This window comes from Eretmochelys imbricata, chromosome 3 (genome assembly GCF_965152235.1).
Source record: "Eretmochelys imbricata isolate rEreImb1 chromosome 3, rEreImb1.hap1, whole genome shotgun sequence".
NCBI lineage: Eukaryota > Metazoa > Chordata > Testudines > Cheloniidae > Eretmochelys > Eretmochelys imbricata.
The window spans coordinates 105,523,156-105,547,778 of NC_135574.1; the positions used below are offsets into that span (position 1 = coordinate 105,523,156).

The 24,623-nt window shown below is 40.5% G+C and overlaps 1 protein-coding gene across 1 annotated transcript in view; it reads left to right on the top strand.

Moving 5' to 3' along the window:
* ARFGEF3 (ARFGEF family member 3) overlaps window positions 1-24,623 on the top strand; it is a 115,446-nt gene that overhangs the window by 33,243 nt on the left and 57,580 nt on the right. The window contains exons 5-6 of the mRNA XM_077813112.1: window positions 16,574-16,642; window positions 23,244-23,366. Coding sequence (XP_077669238.1) covers window positions 16,574-16,642; window positions 23,244-23,366 — 192 coding nt within the window. The remainder of the gene's footprint in view (window positions 1-16,573; window positions 16,643-23,243; window positions 23,367-24,623) is intronic.

Consider the following 24,623-nt stretch of genomic DNA (forward strand, 5'->3'; position numbering starts at 1 on the left):
GGTGGAAACCTTGAACCCGGGCTGCCCCAAGCCCCAGCTGGAGCAGCGGGAGGTGGAAGCCCCAAGTATGGGATGCGTTGGCTGTAGCCGCCGGGAGCAGGAGCCACCGGGGAAGGAAGCCTCGAGCTAGAAGCTGTGGGTTGGGGGAAGGGGCCCGGGGAGTGGGGGAGGGCAAAAGCTGGGAGCCCAGCTCCTGGGCTGCTCCAGCATAGAAGTGAGGGTGTAGCACTCTCATTTCTGCACTGCCTCTCGAGGTCAATCTGATCTGCCCACCAAGAGTGGTCATGCAGGGAAAGACAACTCCTGTCCCTCCCCAGCCCAGCCAGACTAGCAGCTAGGAACCCCAGGAAGATCACCGATGCATTGTATTTTCCTCAGGAAGTCAGTGGTGTCTCGAAGATAGCTAGGAGTGCTGGTAGCGTAGGGCCTGAGGAGGGAGTCTACATAGCCAGACGATCCTGCTGTCAGGGTGCCAATGCCTGAAGAGATGGGGCGTCCAGGATTCCCAGGTTTATGGATCTTGGGCAGCAGATAGAATACCCCTGGTCAGGTTTCTAGGCGTGTGTCTGTGTGGATTTGTTCTTGTGCTTTTTCAGGGAGTTTCTTGAGCAAATGCTGAAGTTTCTTTTGGTAACCCTCAGTGGGATCAGAGGCTAACAGCTTGTAGAATGTGGTGTTGGAGAGCTGCCTAGCAGCCTCTTGTTCATATTCCGACCTATTCATGCTGACGACAGCACCTCCTTTGTCAGCCTTTTTGATTATGATGTCAGAGTTGTTTCTGAGGCTGTGGATGGCATTGTGTTCTACACAGCTGAGGTTATGGGGAAAGTGATACTGCTTTTCCACAATTTCAGCCCGTGCACGTCAGTGGAAGCACTCTATGTAGCAGTCCAGTCTGTTGTTTCGACCTTCAGGAGGAGTCCACCCAGAATCGTTCTTTTTGTAGTGTTGGTAGGAAGGTCTCTGTGGGTTAGTATGCTGTTCAGAGGTGTGTTGGAAATATTTCTTGAGTCAGAGACGTCGAAGATAGGATTTTCGGTCACCACAGATCTGTATCATGTTCATGGGGGTGGAGGGGCAGAAAGAGAGGCCCTGAAATAGGACAGATTCTTCTGCTGGGCGAAGAGTATAAGTGGATAGATTAACAATATTGCTGGGTGGGTTAAGGGAACCACTGTTGTGGCCCCTTGTGGCATGCAGTAGTTTAGATAGTTTAGTGTCCTTTTTCTTTTGTAGAGAAGTAAAGTCTGTGTTGTAAATGGCTTGTCTAGTTTTTGTAAAGTCCAGCCACGAGGAAGTTTGTGTGGAAGGTTGGTATTTTATGAGAGTATCCAGTTTTGAGAGCTCATACTTAATCTGTCCCTGTTTGCTGTATAGGATGTTGATCAGGTGGTTCCGCAGTTTCTTTGAGAGCGTGTGGCACAAGCTGTCAGCATAGTCTGTGTCGTATGTAGATTGTAATGGATTTTTTACCTTCAGTCCTTTTTGGTACGATGTCCATCTGTTTGCATTTGGAAAGGGAGATGATGTCTGTCTGTATCTGTATGAGTTTTTTCATAAAGTTGGTGGATTTCCACTCCATACGGCTAAATTCAGTGCCTTGCATAATAACAGGTTTCAGAGTAGCAGCCGTGTTACTCTGTATCCACAAAAAGAAAAGGAGTACTTGTGGCACCTTAGAGACTAACAAATTTATTTGAGCATAAGCTTTCGTGAGCTACAGCTCACTTCATTGGATACATGCAGTTGAAAATACGGTGGGGAGATTTTATATACACGGAGAACATGAAACAATGGGTATTACCATACACAGGGTAACAAGAGTGATCAGGTAAGGTGAGCTATTACCAGCAGGACGGGGCGGGGGGGAACCCTTTTGTAGTGATAATCAAGGTGGGCCATTTCGAGCAGTTGACAAGAACATGTGAGGAACAGTGGGGGGAATAAACATGGGGAAGTAGTTTTACTTTTTGTAATGACACATCCACTCCCAGTCTTTATTCAAGTCTAATGTAATGGTGTCCAGTTTGCAAATTAATTCCAGTTCAGCAGTCTGAGCATACAAACTCAGAAGAAATTGCTGATCTCTGCTGCCAATCTGTAGTTGAGTTTCCTCTTAAATAATATATCACTTTAGTGCTTTCTTGGCTTTTATTCCAATAATTTTTACTCCCTAAAACAGCTAAATTTGAGAGGCAAATAATGTTAGCAAAAAAAAATTCATATGGGCCCTTGGTGTTTGTTGTAACAGAAATGATCCCTCTCCCACTAGAAGTGTTCCAAATATTTACAATGAAAAGGGAGACTATTTAAAATTCAGGTTTGAATATTTTGGTACAAACTTAAACAGGTCCATTTCGCTATCAAATGAAATACATTCCAGCAAAAACAAACCCTTTCTGAGCAAAGATAGTCCTGTTCCAAGCAAAAGGTGGATTTGAAACATGAAAGTCAAAATGTAATATTTTTGTGTTTTACTGCAAAAAACAAAAAAACAAAAATTGATCAAATTTGACAGAAGAACTAATTTTGAGAGAGTGGAATCGGGGAGGGAGAGAAAAATCGTGTGAAATTTCACTATGTCCAGCAGATAAAACAGTGATGGATAAAGAGCTGAAGTAGATAGTGGCCTGTTTCACCACCTTACCATCTAGAGGTGTGCTGTAAATCTTTGCACTGTGGGAGATGACCTGTGTAGCATGTGTGGTCACATGACCCCTTCCCTTGTATTCCTCATTTCAGTTGTTTACTGGCCAACTGACTGACTGAAAATTGATGTGCATTATAGTCCAAACTTACATATATTGGTCACAGTTTTAGGGAAACCCCCTTTGACCCCTTCCATGTGCTGTTCAAGGTATGTCTTTTTAGGTGTTGGGCCTCTAGCATTCACCTCTGCCTGGGCTGGCCCCACGCCCCTTTCTCCTGAGAAGGGATTCAGGCTGCAGTGCCCTTCAATCCACTGTGATGATCCCAGCAGGACTGACCTTAGAGGGACTATTTCAGAGCAGTAGTTTGCTAGGATTTAACTTTCAGGGCCAAACCAGACTTATTAGAATGGCTTTTTCACAGCTTGTACTATCATTCAGCAGTGAGCCTGAGCAGAGCAGAAAGGCACTAAAGGCTCCGGTTGGCATTGTCTGTGCAGAGCCTAACGGTTCCACAGATGAATACATGGCAATCGAAGGACATGAAGAACTTTTTCCTCCATATCCAAAGAACCTACCATGAGGAAATGGGCAGTACCTGGCAAGAAAACCACACTTCATCAGTTTTACAGCCCCAATTTGGGGTATGGATCCAATTAAATTACTGCCCCCTGGGTTACTTCTCTCTGACGCATTTTCTATCCCTTATGAACCTTCTCGAACCAGCAAAACTGTAAAGGAGCAAAATAAGCATTTCATGTTATTGGCTCAGAACCTCTAGAAGTTAGGTACAAAGAGTGACTGTCGCTGCTACTCCAAAACTAATTCACTGCTGACCCGGCATGGCATTTTTAATATAAGGTTAAATGCAAATGTAGGTCCGTCTGTGTTTTTATGAAGCATTTTTCAAAGAAGAATGGCCTTGTTACCCATCTGTGTAAGCTTGCGGCCTGAAACACTCACTCTGTTCAGCATTGCAGACACCTGAGACGTGGCCATTGATCAGCTATAACGGATGGAAGCTGTAGCTACGGGACTGTACCTCCCATCCCTATTATACTGCTCACTGCTCTCTCTTGCCTTACGCTGACTGAAACCCAGTGGGGTTGCACTGGTGTGACAGACAACAGCATTTGACTATTATGTGCAATGTTGGCATATTAATATTACAGTGAGAACGTCAACATTTTCATATCCTTACACTTGTGTTTGAAATGTATAGTCTTAAGATTGCATTATTTTTTCCCCATTTAATACAGACCCCATGCAAAAAAATTACATCAAAAGAACATTAAGGGTGAGATTGAGACTTTACCTCTAGCCACACATGAGGGACTGCACTGAACTCCATCAGCCCAGGGAAGGAAGTGTAGCTCAGGCTCCATCTACACTGCAAAAAAGCCTTCACGGCAGTGGCTCAGAGCCTGGCTCTACAGACTCAGGCTCACAGGGCTAATGCTACGGGGCTAAAAATAGAAATATAGACCTTCCTACTCAGGCTGGAGCCCGGGGTCTGAGATCCACCACCAAATGGAAACTTCTACACTGCTATTTGTAGCCCTGTAGTGCAAGCCTGAATCTGCAGACCCAGGCTCTGAGACTGGCTCCCGCAGGTCTTTTTTTTTTTTTTTTTTTTTTTTTTTTTTTGCAGTATAGACATACTGTCTGAAAGCCACAATTCATTCCCTATTTCCCATATTGCTGTATAACCCACACTCCTTGTGGGTGTGGTGCTCATTAATCTCTATGTGCAGACAGAGCACCACAACCAGGAGGTGTGTGGGTTACAACTGTGTGGAAAGTAACTGCAGCTCATTACCATGCACCAGGTTAGCTCCACTGACCACTGTGTTTAAGGGGTAGCATCCAAGTTCTAACCATTCCCCACCCACCCATTCTCTGCCCCCCTCCAGCCCAGTGTAGCTTGCTCTCCTCTTCAAGCTTTGACTGTCAATCGACACAAAAATGAGAGAAGGGAAGTTTTATACCTCCTTACGCCCCTGTGAGACTGTATATGGGTAGGTTATAATCTAGACCTAAAGTTTTAAAATGAAGCATTCAGAAGTCAGGAAATGACTAGTGACATCTGTGCAGTCTTAACTCTGCTCTTTGCGCCTATGCATTGCAATACAATCTTTTGTTACATGATTGTTACATGATTATGTACTGGGCTAGATCTTCATGTCTGGCTGAGCTATGTTTGGTGCAGGGTACATGTCTCCAGAGCAGTGCAGAGGGAACAAGGCAGGGAGACAGGAACTGGCCCACTGTTTTTTCTACATGATCCCTGCTCTTTCGCTACAGATTACCTGATCCTAGTCCAGTGCATTACCCATACCACCATTTTTCCTCTTCAGCAGACCCTTTTTCAGTCTATAACATACAATTTTGACAGGGAAGGAGATGAGAGAGTTCTTGACCCCAGGCTAAGTCAACCCTGCCTCATTTTTTGTCCAGTGTACACAATAAACGAGCCAAATTTTCTGGATAAAATAACACGTGATCAACTGTAATATACGATGTACAACGGGGCAGAGTTAAGATTTCACAGACAACCTTTGAATTTTGTCATTTCCTATTTTTTGACTGCTTTACTTTTCAGCTTTCATATTCTTATAGGTTTTTGTGCATGGAAATTGCTACTGTTTTCAAAAAAGAAAAATGAAGAAATAAAAGGAGTACTTGTGGCACCTTAGAGACTAACCAATTTATTTGAGCATGAGCTTTCGTGAGCTACAGCTCACTTCATCGGATGCATACCGTGGAAACTGCAGCAGACATTATATACACACAGAGATCATGAAACAATACCTCCTCCGACCCCACTGTCCTGCTGGTAATAGCTTATCTAAAGTGATCATCAAGTTGGGCCATTTCCAGCACAAATCCAGGTTTTCTCACCCTCCACCCCCCCACACACAGACTCACTCTCCTGCTGGTAATAGCCCATCCAAAGTGACAACTCTCTTCACAATGTGCATGATAATCAAGGTGGGCCATTTCCTGCACAAATCCAGGTTCTCTCACCCCCTCACCCCCCTCCAGAAACCACACACACAAACTCACTATCCTGCTGGTAATAGCTCATCCAAAGTGACCACTCTCCCTACAATGTGCATGAAGAAATAAAGAAATTCTATCATGCTTAATAGGGCCCTTAATAGGGCCCTACTAATTCGCAGCCATGAAAAATGCATCACAGACTGTGAAATCTGGTGTCTGTCCCCCCATGAAATCTAGTCTTTTGTGTGCTTTTACCCTATACTATACAGATTTCATGGGGGAGACCAGCATTTCTCAAACTGGGGGTCCTGACCCAAAAGGAGGTTGCAGGGTGGGGGGCGCAAGATTATTGTAGCGGAGTTGAGGTATTGCCACCTTTACTTCTGCTCTGCCTTCAGAGTCGGGTGGCTGAAGACCAGCAGCTGCTGGCCAGGTGCCCAGCTCCGAAGGCAGTGCCCCGCCAGCAGCAGCAGAGTACCAAACCATGTCACCCTTACTTCTGCACTGCTGCCTTCAGAGCTGGGCTGCTGGAGAGTGGCAGCTGCTGACTGAGGGCCCAGCTCTGCAAGCAGCAGCGCAGAAGAGTGGCAACACCATACCACGCCATCCTTACTTCTGCGCTGCTGCTGGCAACTGCTCTGCCTTCAGCGCTGGGCTCCCAGCCAGCAGCCACCACCCTCCAGCTGCCCAGCTCTGAAGATTGCGCCAGCAACAGCAGCACAGAAGTAAGGGTAGCAGAACCACAACCCCCGCTACAATAACCTTGTGACCTCCCCACAACTCCTTTTTGGGTCAGGACCCCTACAATTACAACACCATGAAATTTCAGATTAAAATAGCTGAAATCATGAAATTTACAATTTTTAAAATCTTATGACCATGAAATTGACCAAAATGGACTGTGAATTTGGTAGGGCCCTAAGTATTAGTTTAACTAATAGTAAAATGCTGTGTACTATATACCAGATGCCATGGTGATGTGTGGTATAAAATCCTATAAAGTCTAGAATAGTACCATGCAGCAAGCGCAACCAATGAGTCAGCCTCCTTTGCCTCATTTGATGCACATCTTTCTATGTCCCATGGAAGGAGGCGGGGCTTTGAGCCCTGCATCCCTTCATAAAAACTCTCAGGTGTAGTGTGGGAGGAGGCAGAACTCCCTACAGATTTTCATAACCCACAAATGCGGTCATAGAACCAGGAGAACATTGGTAAACCATTAAGGGATGGGCACAGAGTAATATTTTAAAGCCCTTTAACTTTCACAAATCGCTACCAGCAGTTTCTCAAACCACCAAAAACTGCATCTGCAGCCTAAGTATCTATCTTCTGGCCATATTTCAAGTTTCTACTTCAAACTGTTAAGATACTTCAGCTGCTTAAGAAAAATTACCCGAAAAAAAAAAAAAGTATGATGGTAAATGTATTTTCTTTCCACTCTCATCAGTCTTGAAAGTGGTGGAACTGTTTCAGCTCAAACCTTCCAAAAAACTAACTCCTCAGCCAAGAGCGAATTTCCATGTTTCGTCTCAAAAGGAAGAACGCTGAAAAAGTCATAGGCCACTTAAGATTACCCTTAAATTTTAGCACTTCCTAAGGTAGCTCTTTAACTTTTGAGTATTTCTGTGTGCTTCACCCATAATTAAAGCCTTAACATTAAAAATCATGTGCAATATTAAAATATAGATACTAGGGCTGTTGATTAATCACAGTTAACTCACGCGATTAACTCAAAAAAATTACTCATGATTAATTGTACTGTTAAACAACCGAATACCAATTGAAATTTATTAAATATTTTTGGATGTTTTTCTACATTTTCAGTATATCAATTTCAGTTACAACACAATACAAAGTATACACTGTCACTTTATATTATTTTTGATTACCAATATTTACAATAAACGATAAACAAAAGAAATAGTATTTTTCAGTTCACCTCATACAAGTACTGAAGTGCAATCTCTTTATCATGAAAGTGCAACTTACAAATGCAGATTTGTTGTTACATAACTGCACTCAAAAACAAGACAATGTAAAACTTTAGAGCCTACAAGTCCACTCAGTCCTAATTCTTGTTCAGACAATCGCTAAGAGAAATCGCAAATTTGTATACGTTTACGGGAGATAATGCTGCCCACTTCTTAATTACAGTGTCATCTGAAAGTGAGAACAGGCGTTCCCATGGCACTGTTGTAGCTGGCGTCACAAGATATTTACATGCCAGATGGCTAAAGATTCATATGCCTCTTCATGCTTCAGCCATCGTTCCTGAGGACACGCTCCATGCTGATGATGCTCGTTAAAAAAAAATGTGTTAATTAAATTTATGACTGAACTCCTTGGGGGAGAATTGTGTGTCAGCTGCTCTGTTTTACCCGCATTCTGCCATATATTTCATATTATAGCAGTATCGGATGATGACCCAGCACATGTTGTTCTCTTTAAGAACACTTTCACTGCAAATTTGATAAAATGCAAAGATGATACCAATGTGAGATTTCTAAAGATAGCTACAGCACTTGACCCAAAATTTAAGAATCTGAAGTGCCTTCCAAAATCTGAGAGGGATGAAGTGTAGAGCATGCTTTCGGAAGTCTTAAAAGAGCAAAACACTGATGCAGAAACTACAGAACCCGAACCACCAAAAAAGAAAATCAACCTTCTGCTGGTGGCATCTGACTCAGATGATGAAAATGAACATGCCTCGGCCCGCACTGCTTTGAATCGTTGTCGAGCAGAACCCATCATCAGCATGGACCCATGTCCTTTGGAATTGTGGTTGAAGCATTAAGGGACATATGAATCCGTAGCACATCTGGTATGTAAATATCTTGCAACACCGGCTACAACAGTGCCATGCAAACTCCTGTTCTCATTTTCAGGTGATATTGTAAATAAGAAGCAGGCAGCATTATCTTCTGCAAAAACAAACCTATTTGTCTGAGCGATTGGCTGAACAAGAAGTTGGGCTCATTGGACTTTGTTTTATTTTTGAATGCAGGGTTTTTTGCACATAATTCTACATTTGTAAGTTCAACTTCCTTGATAAAGAGATTGCACTACAGTACTTCTGTATGGGGAATTGAAAAATAATATTTTTACAGTGCAAATATTTGTAATCAAAAATAAATATAAAGTGAGCACTGTACACTTTGTATTCTGTGTTGTAATTGAAATCAATATATTTAAAAATGTAGAAAACATCCACAAATATTTAAATAAATGGTATTCTATTATTGTTTAACAGCACAATTAATATTTTTAATCGTTTGACAGCCCTAATAGATACAATTGCTCTGGGAAGAATTATTTTTTATTTCCTGGTTTCTAAGCAAATAAAATAAAATAAATATAAAAATAAAATCTCAACATTGTATTAGCAAGCATTTTCTCAAAATAGAACATCATAGCTGAGGTCCTAAAACTATTTCCTCAAGTTCACCACCCATAATCCCTTTCACTTTGAAAATTTCTGGGTCATACCCGTGGTTTTTATGTGCCTGGTATAGCCTGGCTGCCAGGCACCAGTTCTGTTCGAACGCATGACGTAGAGTAGCCTTCAGGCTACCCTAAATTTTTCCAGCTGCCCAAATCCGAACAGTCATTCTAGTAGGCTCAGCCATGTCTCCTCTTTAGCAGAATTGCTACTGTTAATCGTACACCAGGTAATATGGACTCTAAACAGACCACCCCAAGCCATATTATCACATACATACATGGGCCATATAAAAATACATTGGCACATTTTTACATAAGGGGTGTAATTGCAAATGACTTACCTTTTGATCGAGATCTATGTGACTTTTTTTTTTTCCTTATTACTTTCATATTTTTCTTGGATTCATGTAACCTCAGCTTTATTGTTTGTTTGTTTGTGATCACAATAAAAAAAGAAAGAAAGACAAGGTAGACATCCTTATAACATTTGCCCAGAGAATTGTTAGGATAATTTGGAAAGGTTCACTGACATTACTATTGTGACATTTATTGTGTGGTATGATAAAATGATCTTAATGCATCAGGAATACCTCTATCACATGTCAGAGAAATACCCAAATTAATATAATGTTTTGTCCACTATTGACTGCCTGTCAATGACAATCCCTTTCCTTACCCTGTCTTTTCTATCTCTTGCAAAATCTTTTTATTATATTCATTGCCTTTTAAAATAAACAATATTCAATAGCATTACAACAGGAGGAAACAAATTGCTTGTTTCTCTCTCTCTCAAATGTGATCCCCTTTGGAATATAGACGGTTATGTCCACCCAATGTAAAGTAGCTCAATGGTTTCTTTGATCCTTTCTATATTTTAAAATTTCCCCTTTGTTGGTCTGTTTTCTGCAATTTGCCGCTAGCTATTACTTTTTGCTTCTCTCATTTTTCTTTTTACTTCTTCCTGGTTGGTTTTACTACTCTCCCAATCACACATCTTCTTGTATTTTTAAAAATCCTATTGTCCAGCTGTCATTTGCCTTTTTATCTCTTATTATCTGTATTAGTTTCTGTTGCCGTTATAGGACCAGATTCTAATCATGCTGAATCATACCTAATGCCATGGGTGGTTTTTTGGATACTCCTACTTAGTGGAACTACCCATGCAGTACTGCTCAACATGAGGAGCGGCACCAGAGTCTGGCTCTGAGTTTTTCCATTTGGGAATGGAATTCATTTGTCTGTCTTATAGGTTTTTCTTGTGATTGCTTTGGTTTTGCTTGTAAGTTAACTGTCATTTAATGTATGGAATAACACGATATATTCAAATATTGCTATAGCTGGTTAAGCAGAATACCTCATCATGGCTTTGCCAGTCAGCTTTTTATAATCTTCCCTACATTAGAGTATCGTAATTTTGAAGACAAAAGCCACTGCCAGAGCCATTAAAGAAACTTGTAAAATATCTATTAGGTGATTGCCCTAAATCACTGCCTTCCCGCCTACCCATGTGCTACATAAGCAGAAGTTTCACACTTAAGTAGTTTTTAGCAGTAGTTTTTAGTCCAGTGAATTAGTGAGCATGTTCTTCTGGGAACATTCAGAATGTCATGTGACGTTATTCCACACCACGTACGAGTCCTTGTCTGAAACCATGGTGCATTGATAACCCAGAACCAATTCCTCCTGATAGCCAAGCCTTTCACAGCTGCTGATTCATGGGAAACCACTGTCTTCATCCTCCCCAGAATTAGAAGCTGCCATGATGTATACAATGATCCATGTAGAGTCATTAAGGCACTTCTTCATTTCTTTTGCCCTTGTTTTCCTTACAAGGCTAGAGAAACCTGTATGATCAGACTAACAGATATTCCATCAGCTATCAAGATGTTTCCTGGTTGCGTTTCTTTGCAGTAAGGTTCATATTTATTAACAGGTATTCAGATCCTAGCACTACAGAAAACCAGTCTCCAGTCATAGAATCATAGAATCATAGAATATCAGGGTTGGAAGGGACCTCAGGAGGTCATCTAGTCCAACCCCCTGCTCAAAGCAGGACCAATTCCCAATTTTTGCCCCAAATCCCTAAATGGCCCCCTCAAGGATTGAACTCACAACCCTGGGTTTAGCAGGCCAGTGCTCAAACCACTGAGCTATCCCTCCCCCCTTCCTTTCCCTCCACCCCTGAAAAATAATAATTATTAAATTTAATACCATAGGACCCTATTGGTCTTGTGGATATGGCACTGGACTGGGACTCGGAAGATTTGGTGTAACTTCCGAACTCTGTCGCAGACGTTCCTGTGGGACCTTGGGCAAGTCAGTTGATCTCCCTGGGTAACATTTTAAAAAGCACCTAGGTCTCATTGGACTTAAGTGCCTTTGGAATTCTTATCCTCTCTCACCCACTTTCCCCATCTGTAAAATGGGGGTAGTGCTCACTTTCTCCCACTTATTATCTGATTGCAATGCATTTCAGGGTAGAAATTGCAATTCCAATTAAAGTGACCCTCTTTTTATACAGTAAAGTCCTTCTGTAAAAAGTGACTTTCAGTGTATTACAGAAAGCAATTATTTTTTCTCTTTGCCCATTGTGAAAACCCATCTGTGCATGCTGTTTGATATTGCCTTGTAATACCATTTGTATCCTGGGCTCTGGGGAGAAAGACAGTATTTCTTGTTCCATGATGGGCAGAGCTCCACCAATAATTAAAATGAACAGTTTTTATTATGGTCACCCATTGCTAGAAATCTGATTTGATCAGAACCTTTACAAGATAATAGAACCTGTTTGACTTTGCAGGAATCACAGCAGTAACAATATTCCTTATTTATAAGATTGTTTCTTTTCAGGCTCTCCTAACTGTGTAAAGCTCCTTCCCTTTAGCTTCTCTTCTCATTGTACTTTACTATAAAGTCCCCTTTCTAATGTCCACCTTGATATATGAGAGAAGAACTGTTTTTGCTACAAAAGATGCCATTAGAAATTGCCTGGTGGTCTGTTTTACACTTTGACAGCCATTCATTGCACATTATTTCCTTTCAGTACAGAATCTGTCTGTGGTGTTTATGCTTGTGTTTAACATATTTAGTCTGTGGCTGGAGCGTGTTAGATGGAGAGAAGTATATTACTGGTTTTAGTAGATCTAAATAATCATTTGTAACGAACTAATAATTTGCATTTCTATAACACCTTCCATCTGAGATCTCAAAGAGCATTCATGAACTAAGCCTCAGGTAGAGAACTCTTTTTATCCCCATTTTTGGACAGCTGAGGCACAGAGAAGTTACAGGTTACCTATGACTTGGCCAGGGTCACAAAAGAAGCCTGCAGCAGGTCTGGGAAAAGAATCAGAACCCGTGACTAGTCCTGGGTTTTAGTCAAAAGCCCATCTTTTCTATCTTAGGTCTAGTCTCCATAGAGTTGTAGAAATATAGGACTGGAAGGGACTTCAATGGGTCCTCTAGTCCAGTCCCCTGCACAGAGGCAAGACTAAGTATTACAGATTCTAGTTCATCCCTGACAAGTGGTTGTCTAAACTATTCTTAAAAACCTCCCATGATGGTGATCCCACAACTCCCTGGGTAATTAGTTCCATTGATTAACTAACCTGACAGTCTGGAAGTTTTTTCCTAATGTCTAACCTAAATCTCCCTTGCTGCAATTTAAGCCAATTACTTCATGTCCTGTCCTCAGTGGTTAAGGAGAACAATTTATCACCCTCCTCTTTATAACAACCTTTTATGTACTTGAAGACTGATATTATGACCACCCTCAGTCTTCTCTTCTCCCGACTAAATAAACCCAATTTTTTCAATCTTCCCTTATACGTCATGTTTTTTTCTAGACCCTTAATTTTTGTTGCTCTTCTCTGGACCTTTTCCCAATTTCCTGAAGTGTGGTGCCCACAAGTGAACAGAATACTTCAATTGAGGCCTTATCAGTGCTGAGTAGACTGGAAGAATTACTTTTCGTGTCTTGTTTACAACACTCTTGCTAATACATCCCAAAAGGATGTTTGCTTTTTTTGCAACAGTATTAAATTGTTGACTTGTATTTAGTTTGTGATCCACTATAACCCTCAGTTCTTTTTCTGCAGTACTCCTTCCTAAGCAAACATTCCTCATTTGTATTTGTGCAGTTGATTATTCCTTCCTAAGTGGAGTACTTTGTATTTGTCCTTATTGAATTTCATACTATTTATTTCAGACCATTTCTCCAGTTTGTCAAGATAATTTTGTATTCTGATCCTGTCCTCAAAAGTTTTTGCAACCCCTTCCAGTTTGGTACCATCCGCAAACTTTATAAATGTACTCTCTATGCCATTATCCACTTCATTTCTGAAGATATTGAATAGAACTGGACCCAGGACAGATCCCTGTGGTACCCCATTCATTATGCCCTTCCAGCTTAGTTGTGAACCATTGATAACTGGTTGGAAAACTGTATTCAGAGAGCAGTTATGCGCCCACATTATAGTAGGTTTGTCTAGGCTGTATTTCTCTAGTTTGTTTGAGAAGGTCATGTGAGATGATATCACAAGCCTTACTAAAGTTGAGATATATCCCATGTACTGCTTCCATCCTATCCACAAGTCTTGTTCCCCTCTATTAAGTGGGTTTGACATGATTTGTTTTGACAAATCCAAGTTGGCATACAGATTTTGTACACAGGAAACTATCTCAGTTAGGGATATAATTTCTTTTTACCAGCCTAACCCCTAGTGTGGACACAGTTATATCAGTATTGAAGTGCTTATACCAGTATAGCTTGTTCCCCTTAAACACTTCTATACTGGTATCATTGCATCCGCACTGGGAGGCGGGGAGGGGAGGGGAGGGGAGGGACAACCTTAACTATATTGTTTTTGTCAGTAGACAAGGCCTTAGAAGACAGTAAGGCCCACAACCTGTGTGAGAGAATGGCTTCCCCACTCTGTTGTAAATCTAACCCCTACAAATTATTAGCATTCAAATCTACTTTTGCCTGAATTCCCTGTTATTTCAAAACATGTTTTCATTGTCGCCTCTTCATCAGCAACCAGCTGATCACATTTGTCATGTTTTGTGTCTGACTCCAATACCAGAAACTGAGTCAGTTGCCAACTACTTAAGGCTCACTGGCATCTCTGGCAGGAAAGACTAGACACATTTCCTACCTGCTCAAACTGAAGCCACTTAAAGACAGAAGATGGAGAGAAAATTAAATGAGTGAAGAAATAGGAATCATCATTTCAGTAAGCAGAGCCTCATAAGAATACAGTTATGGGATAAATTCCCTTGTGTTTCACAGAATGTTCTGCAAAGCACGAAATCTTTTACAAAGGTATATTTGGCTGAGCTGCCATAAAAAGAGCAGAGAAGTCACACAAAGCACACAAGGGGTACTGTGTGTCATTAGTGCCAGGGAAAACTGTACCTTACATTGACGTAAGGCTTTGTATTCTAAAGGGTACAATAGCACTTTGCAAATTGTGGACCAGATATTCAGATGTGGGTGTTTAAGATGCACCTGCACACCTTTTAGAGACCTGTGGCATGTGAAATATGACCTCTGTATCAGATAGGAACACAGGAATTGCCAGATCAGACCAGTGATCCATCTGGCAGTTCATCCTGTCTCCAGCTATGAGCAGTACAAAACATTTCAAGTGAAAGGTGCTATGAATCCAGTAGTGAACAGGTATGGAATATGTTTATGGCATACCAAATCATGTGCAGAATTCACCCATCAATGAAATGGGTATATCTGGATGGAGTATCTGAACTCTTCTGAATGTTACTTTCTTTTTTACAATATTCTTTATTATTTGTTTTGTGGGAGTGTTAAAGAGTACCATTTTCTCCTCTCTTTTCTTTATCAACTTAGTGCTGAGGATGTGTGTCCCAGCACCCAAATTCAGGAGATGTTTTTGTCAAGATAAGTAAAATATGATACTGTTAATATCTTGAATGTACCCAGAGAGGGTTGTATTTCTTGGCAACACCAGGAAATAATGATACTGAGCAACTTGCATCTGATAATCTAAAGGCACTTTACAGACATTAAGCATTACAACATTTCATTATACATTAATGTGGTATATAGTACACTTAACATATATGTATTGGCTAACAAGGTTCAGCTTCTGGATCTTCCTGACTTGTTTGCAGATGTTTTTTTAAAATTGGGGTAGCTTGTTGGTAGGGCAAATTATAAATGCATGAAATCAAACTTGTCCATTTCTGTGCTCTGGTGTTGTTTAGAGTTACATCCCATATCGTTTTTAAAGATCCATCTTGTTTCTGAGCGCAAAGAACACACTCATTTTTCAGGCTGACAGGCAAGTGAATGCTTAGGAAGATACTGACATTTGTATGCTATGGGGGAAATGACACATTTTTCTACAGATGGGTTTTTCCTCTGTACCTGTAAGAGCTGACAGATGATGATCAAAGGATCCTTAGTGCTAAAGCTTAAATTCCCTGCACTTACCTTCAGTAATGGATGATTTTTGTGTCTGCTGCAAGTGAGCTGCATGGAGGAATCTTTCTCCCAGATGTGGAGTCTACAGTAAATATATCTGGGGGGGAGAGGTGAGGGAGAGGAAAAATACCAGAGAGATGAAAAGCTATTTAAGCTAAAGGATAATGTTGGCACAGGAACAAATAATCATGAGCAAATTTAGGCTGGTTGGAAGAAGGTTTCTTTCTAGGTGTTGGTAGAGTGCCTTGTTCAATGGGGTTTTGATCCTTTAGACACAAGTGTCGTACAAATAATAATAAGATGAAAATATTGTCAGACAAAGGGATCCCTTTAAGCCTCCCCAGTCCTTTTCAAGACCCTCCCTTTTCTGTTTTCCTTCTTGGCAGGGATCTTTTGTGGATTAATTAAAGTTATTGATTGTAAATTTTTAATCTTGATTATATTGATGCCAATGCAAGGACTGGTTTCTAAATTGTTCACTGCTTTCTTTCATATTTATTTGCATGGCTGCTCACTTCCCATAGTATCTGAGTGCTTTACAGTCTTTTTAATGTGTTTATCCTGACACCATCCCTGTTAGGTAAGTTACAGATGGGGCACTAAGTCACAAAGAGACGAAGTGATTTTCCCAAGATGACACAGGAAATCAGTGGCAGGCCAGGGAATTGAACCAGGCTTTCTTAAGTCCCAGGCTAATATCCAAACCACTGAACCATCCTTCCTCTCTGAAAGATGTGTACATATAGAGCAACATAACATCTGCGGTTGCGGTGACTTTCCTTTTTGGGGTCAACGGACACAATTTTCCAAGCAGGAAGCAGTCAGCAATTTCATTGCCCTCCCCAACCCTAGTAATTGCTGCTGTGGAAAATGGAAGGAGTTGTGTCTAAAAGAGTATGATGAAGAAAAAGTAATTAGGAAACACAATAGACAATATAAAAACTCAACCACAAACTAGAAATGGTGGATGAAACTAAAGCTCTTGTGCTTCCCCCCTCCCCCCCCCCCTGTGTTCAAGGTTTTGCTCTGTATCACGTACACCTCCACATTTGACCTGAATGGAAGTTCAGTGCTAAAGATTGCTGAGGTGAGTGCCCTCCATCCCCCACTAACATTGCTTGTTTTTCTTGACCTGTTGCCACTAACTAGAATGTGCTTTCTATACATAGACTGGGATTGATTTAGTCAAAACAATTGCAGTTATTCTTAATGATTGATATTACCTGTGTTACTGTTTATTAGTCAACATGATTAGCAACCGCAGTGCTGACAGCTGTAGAAATGCACTGGAAGATGCACTTCCTACTCATGGAAATTCTTCTTAGTGGCTGCTGTGTATTACAATATTGTCTGTGTTTAAAACGTTGCATGTTTTGCTTTACCTTTCACAGTAATAACATTTTCTTCTTCAACTTTAAAACAACATGTAGGGCTAAATTCATCCCTAGTGAAACTCCACCAAAGTTAATACAGTTATATCAGAGATGAGATTGACCTATAATGTGCATTGTTAGTGTGTCCCTTATCCCTGATGCCTCCAAGAAAAGGAATTATTACATCCCTAGATTTATTACGTTGTCCCACTGGCATTAATCAGTCTGCCCTTGTCCTCATTACATTTGTCTGGATTAAATTGTAAAAAGGGCTTTGGCAGCTAGAAAATGCACCTGCCGACAGCAGATATGTTTATAAGTGAGCATTTTCAGACAAGTGCCCTATTTAGTTGCACAGTGAGTTTCAAGCAGTGAGCCTCTCATGTAGCCTGGAAGGAAGAAATGCATAGAAATACTCAGCCCTATTGCATGACAAGGGCTGTTGTGTATATAATATAGTATAAAATTATATTGAATTACACTGCATAGCGTTGAGGGGAATGTATACACACTCAACATGTATAATACAGCAATGAAAAGGTTTGTATGAAAATCCTTGGAAACCCCATGACATAACACCCCTCTGTTTTTACAGCACTTGTTAGCTGTTCTTTTCAGTAGTGGGGAATAATAATTATTATTATTGTTTATTATTTTTGCATTGATAATTACAGATGGGGATATCAGTCTGTGTTCTGCTCTTATTTAAAAGGCAGCTTGGGAAGTTGCAAGTGAAATTAGTGAGCAGAGAAAGAAAATGACTAACAATTGCGAGTCAATGTCAGTTTTTCCTTGGTGCATGAGGAAAAGAAAACCTGATGGAAGTGCCTAGCTTTACCTGGCAGTGGTAGCGTTTTATAAATCTGGGGATGAAATTGATCCTGTTGCTACCTAGAGTGGGGGGGAAGCATGGTAACTAAGAAAACTAGCTGTCTTACCATGGTAACCTAACTGCTAAAATGTCACTAATTGACTTTGCAGGCAGATGGATACAAAAATAGGTTTCAGAGTAGCAGCCGTGTTAGTCTGTAGTCGCAAAAAGAAATACAAAAATAGTCTCCATACAAAATGTTGAAACTCTCTAAGACGGTCCTAAAAACGTGCCATGTACAGAATACATTATAGTACTCATTTGGGCTGACTTGTGTAACTCATGGTTTCGCCCCTCTTGAGTAATGTTAGGAAATCCAAACTCATGAAGAGTAGCTTTTGTTTTCTAAGGGCTCTGTAGGAGCCTCTCTACTTGGGGCTGTAGCAAAAGATGTACTGGATCAGCAGCACCTGCCTCCTCCCTGCCCATGCAACCCCCCTTTTCAGGCTGTGCTAAACCCTGTTGCCCCAATCCCCCATACAGAGGCAAACTTACGGTTCCGTTCCACTGCTGCAGCCTCTCTTTGGCAGACTTTCCACTGTGGAGGGCAGGAGCTGGTGAGAATTGAAGGTGAATCTAGCCCAATGTATCTATGAACTGTAGATAGATACAGTAAGATACAATACACACTGGAAAAACGGTTTAATAGCTCCAGTATTTCAACCTTTGAGCTGCTACTTCAGGTAGTGGAAATCAATTGTCAGTGCTTCATGTTCTTTGTTCCCTGGGGACAAAGACTGTGAGCATTATCTGAAGTCATATTTTCTATTTCTGCTGTGCATTTTCAGATAACGATATGCAAATGACACATGACTGTTTTCTCTTTAAAACACCCTGATAAACGCCAGCTTTGTTTCATGTTAAGTATTGGATCCTGCCATTGTTTAGTAGCTCTGCCATATCCTCATTCTTAAAAGGCCATGTCTACCCTTAAAACTTTTGCCAGCATAGTAAAGTCAATTAGGAGTGTGATTTTTTTTTTTTTTTTTTTTTTACCAGCAAAAGCCCAAGTGTAGATGTGTATATTGGACAAAAACGTTCTTTTGCTGGGTTAGTGCATTTTGTTCAGGGAATCAGTATCCGCTATACTAGCAAAAACCAGAATCAGCTCTGACTACATTAGGAGCGTTTGCTAGTATACCTATACAGAAAAGCACCTATAGACACCTTTTGGCTTTGTGATTCTGGCCCATACATGTTACAAAGGCTTTAACATTTGAAGCCCGAGGACTGTTCTCCCCTGCATCTGAACTCTTCCCAGTACTGGTGTGGTAACCCTTAGAGGACTGGATATGGCTCCCTGATTCAGCACTGGCCTGGCCCCAGCATCAGCCGCTCGAACTTATTCCAGTGGAGAATTGGCATAGTTTTCTTCTGCCATGTGCCCGTTCTTCCTTCCTTCCTTCCTTCCCTGATGTGTCCCATACTAGGGTGGAGCTGGTGCTTGAGTCAGCTCTCCTGTCCCTGCTTATCTCTTGCCAATGGGGGTGCCCCTCCAATGGGAATTATCTTCTGGCGAGTTACAGCTAGAACCTGGCCACTTTGATCAGTCCATAATGTAGGCACCCCAAATTAGTGACTACATCTGAGCATTTTGGCCTTAACCTCAGCCTCAGTTTCCTCATCTTTAATCTGGGGGCCATAATGCTTATTAACCTCACTGGAGTTCTGTGAAGAGTAAGGATATAATATTTGTGAAGCACTCTGACCATGAAGAGTGTTGTATAAATGGCTTAAATATTATTAGTGTTGAACCTACAGTCAACCTAGCTATGTCTAACTACAGACAATACCTTTAATGTTGGTCAGGCCCCTGCATGAAAGGTTATTTCATGCTTTGTGACTTGTTTATCTTCTTTTATCTATTCCCACCCATGTTTTGGGAGATTGTCTTGTTTAACCCATTGCATTGTTTTGTCTAATCCTTTGTGTTTTGCTTTCTTAGCTGTGTTTTGCATGTCACAAAGCTGGAAGCCCCCAAATGCATGAAATGATCAAAGTGTCCATTGCTCACCTCTTCAGTACCCTGTGCTCTCGCATTTTTGCTGGTGCATCCCCACCAATGACATTTCACAAGGTATCATGCTTGGCTTGCGAAACTGGAGCTCAGCTGAGCAACAGTGCTGCATGTTAACACACAAGGGACGGGGGAAGAAAAAAGGGGAAATCGATCCTGCTCTTTCCAGAAAGTCAGCCTGCCTTTAAGTTTAGTCTTTCCACAGTTCTTTCAGTACGTTGAATTAGATAAGAATATTACTACTCAAACCCTCAAAGCAGACACAGTTCCTGTGACTGGTTCAGCCTCAGCAAGGTCTGAATTGCATGATTGTAAGTGGTCAATAGAATTTTGTATTCCTTGCCCACTGGAATTCTTGTGTGGTATATGATGGCAACCTCTGGTCCACATCTCCTTTTGAAAATGGCAGAAGCGTAAGGATTTTCTTGTGCTGTCAGAGGAGCATAAAGAGGAAATCACACTGGCTCAGCAACATAGCGCATTACACTATCTGTAAACTGAGGCATTTCATATGTATTTCCTTAGGCCTCAGTCCTGTAATGGATCTGTATTGGCAGATCCCTGCTCCTCATTGAAGCCAATGATGTAATGCACAGTTCTGGGGTCTGATCATGAAGGTCTGATTACAGGATTAGAATGTATACTGTTCAGTGTAGGAATTCTGTATGTGTTTAGATGGTTTTCCTTTCATGAAGCACTGTGCACTATATAAATAACAGTAGTGACAGCTGCATGGCACCTTTTTACACATTTAAACTGCATTGACAGTCTGTGCAGTGTGAGACCTCATGCATCTATTTAATCTTCCTCACACATCTACTAGTTAAGATCATGCTGAATGAAATTCCTCACTTACCTTAGGAAATATAAGACACTCAAAGGTCAACAGATGCCCCAAAGGCCAAGATGAACTGTAGGTTCTGTCCATTATCTGATGCAAATGCCTTCAGCTTTATCAGGCTTTAATGTATTGTTAAGATGGGGACACATGCAAACCTGAGAAAGGAAATACTGATTTTGTCTTTATCTTGCCTCTGTCCCATAAGAGGCACAAAATATCACAGGCTACGTATAGTGTTCTCACAATGCTACACTGGGACATAACAGAGTGACTGGGATGAGAATGGTGCAAGAGCTATAGTTCATATTATTCCAGGGTGTAGCATTTTTGCTCACACAATTCACACTAATCAAGTATATTATATTTCTAATCAAGTATATTACATTTCTAACCAAGGAATTCAATCATGCTTTATTGTGCCCAAAATTTAGCATGAGGCAGAAATCTTAAAAGCATTAGCACCTCTTGGACCAGCTGGATATGTCTGCTGAAAGGTGCAGAGATGATAAATTCAAAGGGATTCTGGGATCTGGTCTTATTCTCCATTCTGTTATATTAAAAGTAATGCACATGGACAGCAGTTCCATTTTAAGCTTACTCCCTGTCCTTCTCCCACAGAAGTTAATGGCAGCGCTCCCTTTGATTTCAGTAGGAATCGGATCAGGCTCTTGATTGTGTACTGTGTACATATCCGCATTGATTAGTCCATATAATGAGCTAACCACCTTTAAATTTTCGTTTAAAATTTAAAAGCTGGACTTCCTCCTCATTAGGGAAATATAAGTATCTAAAAAAAGAAAACATTTTTATTCTATCTATGCTCCTATACTTTGAAAAAGGACAACCAGTTAAATTCAAATTTTCTTTAAAAAGATGTCTGTACAGGATATACCAGTTGTATATTAATCTGTGTGCATACAGTATATGTAGTTTCAGAGTAACAGCCGTGTTAGTCTGTATTCGCAGAAAGAAAAGGAGTACTTGTGGCACCTTAGAGACTAACCAATTTATTTGAGCATAAGCTTTCGTGAGCTCAAATAAATTGGTTAGTCTCTAAGGTGCCACAAGTACTCCTTTTCTTTTTGAGTATATGTAGTGTTGTTCCTTATCTCTCTATGACTGGAGGGGTGTTAACAGGCCACTTCACCTTGAAATACGTATTAACTGCTTATGTGAAACAATCTGTTCCATCTTGTATTTAGCTAAGACACAGAGTACGTTTCCCAGACCTGAAGAAGAGCTCTGTGCAAGCTTGATAGCTTGTCTCTCTCACCAACAGAAGTTGGTCCAATAAAAGATATTACCTCACACACCTTGTGTATCTCTACACACAGCATATGCGGAATGTATGTATTCATTTGCCAGGATGACTTTACAGAGGAGTTATAACCCTCAGAGATGACTGTATGCTAGAAATGCTGACAAATCTGAATGACCGCACCCTGAAGAGTACAACAGGTAGTGTTACGAACCCATGTACATAAAGGCTGACTGAACTTGTATGAATAACTTCACAGCCATAGACAGAATCACAGAGTTCAACATATGCCAAAGTGTGTGGAGTTGCTCCTTTGGATCACAATTTATTAATAAGTTTGTGTTAAACTGTCTGGTTCCAATCCCATGATAGGGATTACAGGAGGTACTAATTACCTCATATCTCAAACCAGAGGCTGCTGAATCAGAAATGACAACACAGTAATTACAAACTCTTCTTGAGATAAACACCACCTAAAAGAAATCTGGTAAAGGACATTGCACCCAGCATAATACCATATCCTCAGCATTCCATTTCATTTTGATAACTCTCTGCAAAACATTGTCTTTGGGCAGAGTCCAAGAATGGAAAAATTCAATCCTAAAGATGAAAGTTTTCAAAAGTTACGAGCAGCTGAAAATGTAGTTAGAATGGAAACTCTGATTCAATGTGAACTATAGCAGTCACAATTTTTTTCCATTTATGGGCACCAAAAGGCTATTGGACACTGTAATAAACCTAAATTAAAACTGATTTACAATGAACAATCAAGATGCCTAGTTGCATCCTAGTAGCAGAAGCTGTCTGAAAATCCCCAACATATTACTCATACAAAAAACCCACACAAATAACAATTTACGCAAATAATCTAAAAAGAAACAGCAAAAACCTTTTTGAGTCTCATATGAGAGGATGATACTGCTTATCCACTAGGGGCAGAATTCCAGAATAACAGTTCCTGAAGGTTCATTTGGTCCCTGTTGATGTCATGAATACATCACTGGAATTAAACAATAGGGCTAATATTTGAAAGCAACATCCACAGCACAAGCCACTGCCTGGGCATCATAGTTTGACAGGATGGGGAGTGGTTGCCATTTTTGTCTTGCCACCACAACATGCACAATACTTCAGAAACCTGACAAATTGCATGCTGCTTTTAAACCATATTGTTTTTTGGCTATTTGCATGGCTGAAAAATTTTCTAACGCTATTCACTAGTAAATCTGGCTGACTTTCTGCATGAAGAGAGCTTCACTTCCTCCCGAGATGGTCTACAGTTAAATTGTTGTTTATATCTATGTGCTGCTATCTTGTTTCCTCACCAGGTTTGCATTGAGACATATGTATCTAGCTGTCACCAGCGGAGTATTAACACCGCTGTGCGGGCAACCCTCAGCCAAATGTTGAGTGACTTGACTTTACAGTTACGGCAAAAGCAAGAGAATACGGTGAGCCTTCCGGCATCAACAGATGATTCAGTATTCCATGGCTGTGTCCTTTTTGTGTCTCTGTATGCAGTGTTCTGTGGCTGAGTGCTATGCCTTCTGGTGTTGTTTGAGCATTCCAGCATCAGTCCTGTTTAAAACTGCCTCCTTTTGGGGTTCCATCTGTACGAATGCCTAACAAATCCTTCAACAGAAACAACTCTTCCCTTCCAGTAGACAGGCTCTACATTTTGATTTGCAGAAAGGCTTCATTCCGATGTCAGATTGTCTTTACTTTGCTTCCTTTTTCTGTTTTTATTTCGTGTGTTTATCTTGGTGAAGTCCAGTTGAAATCCTTTTGCCAAAACTTTCTTAAATATTAAATGTTGCCCGTACCAAATAAATTCTTAGTTACAGAAAATACATTTGGGTTTTTTTTTTTAATTACAAAATTTAAGCCAAATCCTTTTAAATGTATATCAAATTAAATGATTTGGGCCAGAGGGCTTCTTCACCTGCTGGCTTACTGGCAAAAAATAACTGGTTTCTTTTTATTGCCTTTATTGTGTTATTAAAATCCACAAGAGCTGTTTGCATTAAACTCCAAAGTATTATCTAGATGGAATTATAAGCACCTCTGGGCAAATTTGAAATGACTTTGGCTTCTTGCACTTATGAGCACTTCCTTGCATATTAATGAAGAAATTATTTGCCTTTGTGTGTTTGTTTTGGTTTGTTAGCAGATTTTGCAGCTGTCAGTTGTGTAGAGGTTTAATCTTAAAGCAGTTGTGCTAGGTTCAGTAAAATGGAGATCCTTTTTTAAAAATTAAATAGCCAAAATTTAAGTATAGCATTAATCTGAGCAATAACTGTAAAATGTAATGATAGGGTTACTTATACTTATCCTTTCTTCAAATACAGTGTGCCCAATTTATAAGTAAAAAGATTTTTTTTTTTTCCAAGCTGGCAGGTCTGCAAATTCTATCTGGATCTGAAAACTGAGTTGATTTACTTCCGCTTTTACATCCTGACTATAATGGAGATTCTGCAAACTGCACTTAGTTCCTGACAATTTTCTGATGATACATCAGTTGAGACAAGAGAATTGACCTTTTTCTTCCATGTGCTGTATGTACCCAGGGAACAGCCCTGCACTGGCAGAGAAATGAACTAGATTATCTAAGAGGGCATTTCTAGCTGTATTGCCTCTGTAGTGTTAACCGTGATAAAGTATAAAATTTTCAAGAGCACCAAGGTGATTTAAGATATAAGTCCCATTTT